This window comes from Adiantum capillus-veneris, unplaced genomic scaffold (genome assembly GCF_014529385.1).
Source record: "Adiantum capillus-veneris isolate H3 unplaced genomic scaffold, ASM1452938v2 Hic_scaffold_33, whole genome shotgun sequence".
Lineage (NCBI taxonomy): Eukaryota > Viridiplantae > Streptophyta > Polypodiopsida > Polypodiales > Pteridaceae > Adiantum > Adiantum capillus-veneris.
Genome location: NW_028221440.1, coordinates 1,358,417 through 1,366,071, shown reverse-complemented (window position 1 = coordinate 1,366,071; position 7,655 = coordinate 1,358,417). Strand labels below are relative to the sequence as shown.

The 7,655-nt window shown below is 40.0% G+C and overlaps 1 protein-coding gene across 1 annotated transcript; it reads right to left on the bottom strand.

Moving 5' to 3' along the window:
- Positions 1–1,369: 1,369 nt before the first annotated feature.
- LOC147416965 (uncharacterized) lies at positions 1,370–3,570 on the bottom strand. The gene is made up of 2 exons (XM_086507931.1): positions 3,336–3,570; positions 1,370–2,517 (listed from the first exon to the last, which is right to left on the bottom strand). The coding sequence occupies exon 2, from the start codon at positions 2,414–2,416 to the stop codon at positions 1,712–1,714; it is 705 nt and encodes a 234-aa protein (XP_086364057.1). The 5' UTR covers positions 2,417–2,517; positions 3,336–3,570; the 3' UTR covers positions 1,370–1,711.
- Between the last annotated feature and the right edge of the window lie 4,085 nt (positions 3,571–7,655).

Genomic DNA, 7,655 nt, shown 5'->3' with positions numbered 1-7,655 from the left:
AATGCAAAGGGTGATGTGTGGCGTTCCATTGACATATTATTTCAAATGTGTGAGAATGATGATTGGTTGCAAGATAATCTTAGCAAGTCTAAACAGAACCTTCAGCTACCGAAAAAATCCTTCAAGACAGCATGGACTGACACTCATCACTCATTACATGGTAAATTCAAAGCGCCTCATATAGTCTTAGTACTAAGTGTGTGTTTAAATTTCTAAATAAATTTCTTCTTTTGCAGCACATTATTTTTAATCATTTGTCATACTTCATCCAAAATTATGGGAATCCACGTATATGGAACACCCAGGGCCTGGAGAAGTCTCATTACATGGCTAGAAATGCCTACTTCAGACACACACAACATAGAGGCTCTCGAAATAAGGCAAATAGTCTAAAGGAGTTATTTCAGTGGTTTTATCACAGAATCATTCATCGCATGCAACAAAAGCAAGTATTGGTCTCTTCAGCAACCATACGGGCAATCAGACATTTGAAAATTCAGAAAAGAAAGCGAGTAGACGCATTCAACAACTCAAGCTCTTGAAAGTCAAACCAGGTGGAGAGAGACAATGCAATATGCCTATCATTGGTGGAACAAGAGAGTTAGAGTTTAGACGATCGATGTACCCCAAATTCTTGTAGAATTAAATTCAATATGTACCACAGCTATTTCAACATTTTGATGATTTGCAAATATCATTTGGAACCTCACCCTTGTATCTGATCATTAAATGTTTGCCATACTCTAATAGTTCAGTAGGGTTTTCTTTCCCTAAAGATAATGCCATTGTTGTGTATGTGTAGTAACATGCTGCACGGCCCCCAATATATCTTGGTGAGTAACCAAAACATTCTCTCCCAAAAACCTTGTCGACGAGGATTACTTTGTCAGCATTTTGTGGCAACATTGGACCACCTAAGAAGCGAGATAATGTCTTGAAAGCATAAGTTGCAGTATTCCCCTCTTGTGACATTCCGTTGTGGAAGATTAAGATGGGTGCCTCACATAAACTAGGAAGATATTGTCCTAGAGCTGCATCCCTACCACGGAATTGCCTTCTTCGACGACGAAGAAAGTCGTCCTTTTCAGCAATCCATGGCTGTAAGCAAAAGAAGTGTTTGTGTGTGTGTGTGTGTGAGAGAGAGAGAGAGACAGACAGAGATTGGGGGGGGGGGGGGGGGGGAATTTATACCATGAAACTCTCATCTTGCAAAAAAAGCTCATCCTTCCATAGGTTAACTGATCTGGTTGACTCCTGCACTGGGCGCTTAAACCAATCCTCCATATCCTGTTTACTAGTTGATGGCTTAAAATTATTTAGAATAGCTTGAAATGTGGCTTCATCAGGAAGTGTTTCTTTATACTTTTTTGCCTTTTCAAAGCAGCGTTTAAGACAGTGGAGATCTCCATGGCCTCGTCATCAGTACTGTCATCTGAAACAAATCCATTCCTCTCCTCCTGATACTTGAAAATAGTGGCAAGTGAACAGTCCTCCCGCAAACAAAAAATACTTTGTATATCATGGAGGAAAATGTAGGACCTATCTCCAAATTTAAACTTTGGTACTCCTGGTAGCATTAAGGTGGCTTGCTGCTCATTGAAACCTGACACATCTAGAGGGAGCTTGATATTTGAGGTTTTCACTGAGAGAAGATTGCTTCGTTTCACCTCTTTTGCTTCTTCTTCAAGATCAATGGACTCCTCTATCTCTGTCACTTCAATATATTCCTCATTCTTTTCCTCTTTTTCATCTGCTGGTAAATCTTGTTCCTCCATGACCTCCTTAGGATCTTCATAAGAATTGTAAATAATCCATTTAAAAATATTAGAAATCCAAAGGACTCTTGAATCAGCTTGCACTCCCGATCATGTAAGCTGCACCAATGGGGCCTGTACATAAGAGGCAGCTGATTATACTTCTTGTAAGACTGTCTTTTAGGATCACAGTCCTTTAAATGGACTACCACCATTTCACCAACAATAAATCTGCCCTCTTGCGTGTGAAGATCAAACTTCTCTCGTTCCAGCTTCAAGTGTTCACTGTGTTCAGCTATGAACACATCAAGATTAAATGGAGCATTAAACATGCAGGAGACCAAATCAAACTTATCACCAGCCCCAGAACTAACTGCAAAATCTAAAAGCCTTTCATCAATCACTGTAGGATCTTCATAAATAACAGTATCGTTTTTCTTTTGGATCGTTACAATACATTGGGCACTCTGCAAAGTAGGTGTTGAAAAATCCACTTCTCTCTTAAGTGAGGTGGGTATAGTAAATTTTGCAATAGAAGGGGACTCCAATTCTACAGATGGGTCAATATCAAGCTCCTCCACACCAACAGCTGGCTCCTCCAAACTACTGGCAGACTTTGCATCAGTTATATCAATGGATTCTATGAAGTCATTCCTCTTCATTTATGTTTTTAACAGCTCCAACAGTCTTCTTGGAAAGTTTTCTTGGCCACCAATGTGCTCGGGATCAATTTTTTGCCTCTTCCTCCTATGTGATCTTAAACCTGCCATTTATTTCATAATCACAAATATAAGTTCAATGAGTATATAAAAAAAGAAGAGCACCAAATGATCATTTAAGTTTTGAACAAACTATAATTAGGTATCCCACAATTGTTACTAACTAATCAGGTAGTCAATAAAATAAGATGATTACTATGGATTAAATGTAAAACTAGGCAATCCTGGGTTATATATGTGAGGAGTAAAATCCATACAAGTGGATCACGGCGCGAAGAGTACATAAACAAATATCCATAGAACTTTAGGCGCGCCGTGATCCACTTGGTTGGATTTCAGAAAATAGAATATCTACAAATACATAAAAGCAATTGTACTGGGATGTAAATCTTCACTAGAAACCACCCAAGGAGACACGAAAGGAGAAACTAATGTGGAGGTACATGAGGTCTCAAGCGACACTACCTTTGAAGAAGGAAGGGGAAAATTGTTCAAACAAGGGGAAGAGGTAATAACATACTCTAACAGAGCAAGATCTAGAGCGCTATGTACAAAGTCAAAAGAGGATCACGGCGCGCGAAATATGTAAATTAACGTTAAAAACACTCCTGGCGCACCGTGATCCACTTTGCAGGCCTTTATAAATTGAATACCTACAATATAGTAATACAAAATATCCCTTTGTAAATATAAGAAGTGGATAACGGCGCACGGAGTATGTAAACTCATCTTTATAACGTAACTGGCGTGCCGTGATCCAATTATGAAATTTGAAAGGTCAAATGATCTTTTACATTTTGAAGCACACTTACAGAACACAACTAAACTGAATACATAGTAAAACTAAAGGGATTTGCTTTACCTTTTCCAGGACTAGACATTGTTGTTGGAGTAGAGGTTTTGGACTAGGAATGTAGTTTGGAGTCTTCAAGCTTCTGATTTCTGCACCTTGAAGGAAGCAGAGGCCTTCTTAGTTGACTCTTTTTTTCTTCCTCACTTTCTCTCTCTGTCTCTCAAAGCTTTATATCCATCTCTTTCGAGGTCTGTAATAAGCTTGTGCAAACCAGTTAATCCTTCTTTCTCTTCCTCCTTCTCTCTCTCTCTCTCTCTCTCTCTCTCTCTCTCTCTCTCTCTCTCTCTCTCTCTCTCGTTATTCTCTCTCTCCTCTGCCCTTTTGCATGCAATAATAGATATTACCGTTTTGTTTTTTACGATGCGAGCCGCATGTATTGAACGCGTGTTACAAGGACATGCAATTAATATGCGGTACGACCAATAAAGTGATTTTTAACTACCCGAAAAAACGTGTACATTTATAGTAACAATGCGCACTTGATTTCATGATGAGAGAGAGAGAGAGAGAGAGAGAGAGAGAGAGAGAGAGAGAGAGAGAGAGATAGTGAAATACAAAGAGAGAGAGGGAGAGAGAGAAAAAGCCTGCATAGACGACCTTTGCGAGAAGGAGAAGGAGATAGCTAACTCAAAAGTCAACCTGTGCGAGCGATAGAAAGAGATAGAGAGGACACGTACATCCGAGATATCCTCTGCAACCAAGTCGCAAGGCTCCTACATGCGTTTTCGTCCATTTGAATTCTTCATAGAAAGGTATTTCCATGGTGATTTTTGTAGATCAAGAGCCAAAAAGAGATAAAAACAAAGAGAGAGAGAGAGAGAGAGAGAGAGAGAGAGAGAGAGAGAGAGAGAGAGAGAGAGAGAGAGAGAGAGAGAGAGAGAGAGAGAGCTATATTTGCTAATAGTCTGTTAGGTTTGGAAGCTAAAGACTGAGAGAGATCGATGGAGAGAGTGCTAGAGATAGTATTTTTGAAATTTTGTTAGGTTTGAGGCAGAGACAGAGAAAGACAAAGAGAGGGATTTCATAAAGTGGATCACGGCGCGCTGTAGAGTGTTCTTTTTGCTTGATTTTGTGTACGCGCACCGTGATCCATACAAAGAAAGAGAGAGAGAGAGAGAGAGAGAGAGAGAGAGAGTATCCTACAAATGTTTTTGAATACTCTTGTGGATCACGATGCGCGGACAGCTAGAAGCCTAACTTGAAGACGAATCTGTGCATCTTGATGCACAAAAAACGGGGTGGTGGGGGAGAGAGAGAGAGAGAGAGAGAGAGAGAGAGAGAGAGAGAGAGAGAGAGAGAGAGAGAGAGAGAGAGAGAGAGAGAGAGAGAGATTGATAAGGAGATAGGGAGAGAGGGGCAGAGAGAAAGAGTGTGAGACAGAGAGAGAGAGACAGAATGAGAGAGAGAGAGAGAGAAAGAGAATGAGAGAGAGAGAGATAAGGAGAGAGAGAATTCCCTTTGTGGATCACGACGCGCAGTAGGCTATTAGCCCATGTCAAATCTGATCCCGCCTGCCATGATCCCAAAAAAAGGGGAAGAGAGAGAGAGAGAGAGAGAGAGAGAGAGAGAGAGAGAGAGAGATTTTACTTTTTTCTCTTTCAATGTAATGGCAAGAACCAAGGCAACAACAAGGAAGGCAGGGAAAGGACCAGGGCTTGCAAAGAACGCATGTGGAAGGTCTGCTAGTAAGAAGAAAACTTTAGGTAAACCAATGAAGATATTGAAGGGCCCAAGAATGAAGAATATTCAAAGAAACATGGGTTTATTTAAGGAGATCAGGAAAGCTCAGAAATGTATTGAGTTGTGTGTCCCTAAACTTCCTTTTCAAAGAGCAGTGAGACAAATCCGTGAGGAAGCATGTGCTGGTACAATGAGGTGGAAGGCAGTTGCCTTGCTGTGTCTTCAAGAAGCAGCAGAAGATTTTCTTTTGGAGTATTTTAATGATATTACTATTGTTGCATGAGCAACCGTTTGACAATAATGGACAAGGACAGTGAGACTCTGAAGAGAGTGCGCTGGAGATACGATAAGCTTCCTTATCCCTAATGAGTTTATTGATCCCAAAATGAAAGATATACTGCTAATACCACCAGGCCGGCGAGCTCAAGGGGTTAAGATTCATGAGGTTACTCATGAGGTGAACACAAGAGCCAGAGCTGAGCAAGAAGAAATATGACACTCTGAGGCAGAGAAGTTAAAGAGTATACAGTCTGCTGCAGCTGATGAAGAGGCCCAGAGGAGAACTTATGGGGAAGTTACCATAGAGCTAAATGAAAGAAACAATGATGTATTACACTCCATGACAGAGGGACTGTTAGTAGGCATTCCCCTTGCTGATGACAATAGGCAATTAGCACTGGAATGTGTTGATATTGGGATATTGAAAGATCCAAATGCACAAATTAGCGACACTATTGTTTATGTATGCCTAAAGTAAGTGCTCATCTCTACCTTTAAGATCTTTCTTTGTTGATACTTGGCCTCTAATTAAATCCTTGTTTGTGATTGTAGCTTAATAAAGAGCCAGCTCCCTCAAGAAACCCAAAATGAAATTTATATTTCATATCCACAAATGTCTGTGCCACTCCGAATAAAGAACACTCCACATGGCACATTGGAGAGATGGTTTATACACTATCCAATGCTCCAGGTGACAACACTGGTGTTGCCATACGAATCGGAAAATCATCGGAGCCTTGTATGTATACAATTGGACAAGCAAGTGGTATGGACTATCAACTCCATACAAGCAACACATTCAGAGATAAGAGTGTGAGTGTTGATAAAACCTTTAGTGTTTATTTGGGGAATGGTTGATGTCTTGAATATTGTTAATAATAAATAACCTTCACTATTTACAGATGTATAAAAAGATTACTTCATGTCTATGGAAAACTCTGTGGAAATCATGAATTGTACAAGTCCACCTTTAAATCTGTCAAAGTGCCTAATCAGACATATCCAAATTCCTGCGGTTGGAGATGTCTTCTCCATGCAGAGTATATACTCAAGAGTTTTTTTTCTCTTCACCCATTTATGTCAAAGGTATTTCCTTGTAATGGTATGGTCCAACATTAGTGCTATTATTAATTAAAGTATTGACCACAAGTTAACCTTATTTTACAGAATGCTCTGGAAAATTATGCAATAGAATATTTACAAAGGTAGCGCGCTTCAATGATTCAGCATCTACTATCTCTTTCAACCCCAAGAATTTTAGATGCAGAGGACAGTTTTGTCGATGACCATATTATAGCTTTAACAATGACCCGTGAAGAGGTAGTCAGGTCAGTTTCCAACACCTTAAACCAAATTCCTCAAACTGATCCCATATTAGAGGAAAAGACACCGGTAAACTTGGCAGTTGGAGCGGCTGAATTCGAAGTTGGGGTTGAGCAATGTGAAGTAGACCAAGTCCCTGAAAATACAGATGCAAAATGCTCCTTGGAGACGAAGAATGCAACAGAGGTTCTAGGCGAAGCAGAGGAGAATAAGGGAGTGCTAGGGGAGGAGGCCAATATTGCAAATCAAGGCCAGGAACAAACCACAGAACAGGTTAACCATTCGGCCATGGAAACACAAGAGTCATGTACTGCACAAGCACAAGAGGTGGATACGCTTGGCAATACACAAGGAAACATCGACATTAACAACAAAATGTCAACATTAGAAATGACCAGTATAGACTCTTGCTTCAAGTAGATATGGTTGTTCCGGTAATATCCATTGTACTTAAATAATTAATGCTTTTTTGTTTCTAACTACTTATATGTATGCACACAATGATTGCAGAGATTGATTATCTTGGATCTCAATGGATTGCTACTCCTACAGCAGCCGTACAGTGTACATACAGAGTTCTCCGATTTACGTAGTTTCCGCTTGGGAAATGTCAGAGTATTAATTTGACCAGTCACAAAGGAATTTTTGAATTTTTTGATTCCAAGGTTTAGGGTGGCTATTGGTCTTCAATGCAGGCCCATAACCTGAATCCCCTTGTTTCCATAGTTTGTAATTTGGCTGAAATCCAACGATCGGCTTTTTATTTTGTGTATAGTCAAAGAAATTGTAATACCATTGTGGGACATTTCCACCCAACTAAACCTACTGTACCACTTTTCTACAAGCCCTTTGAGCAGATCAATGTACCTTATGATGCTTTCAACACTTTGTTGATTGATGACACACCACACAAGGGTTTACTTAATCCATCCGGCATTACTCTATCCCTACCTTCGTTTGAAGGGCATCTTCACGATTTTTACCTAGAGGATATTTTGGTCCCATATCTGCAAGAAATGTACTTAAGCCCATTGAGCACATCGAAAT

Coding starts and splice junctions, on each gene's coding strand:
- LOC147416965 (XM_086507931.1), bottom strand. CDS start 2,416: ATGAAGAGGAATGACTTCATAGAATCCATTGATATAACTGATGCAAAG.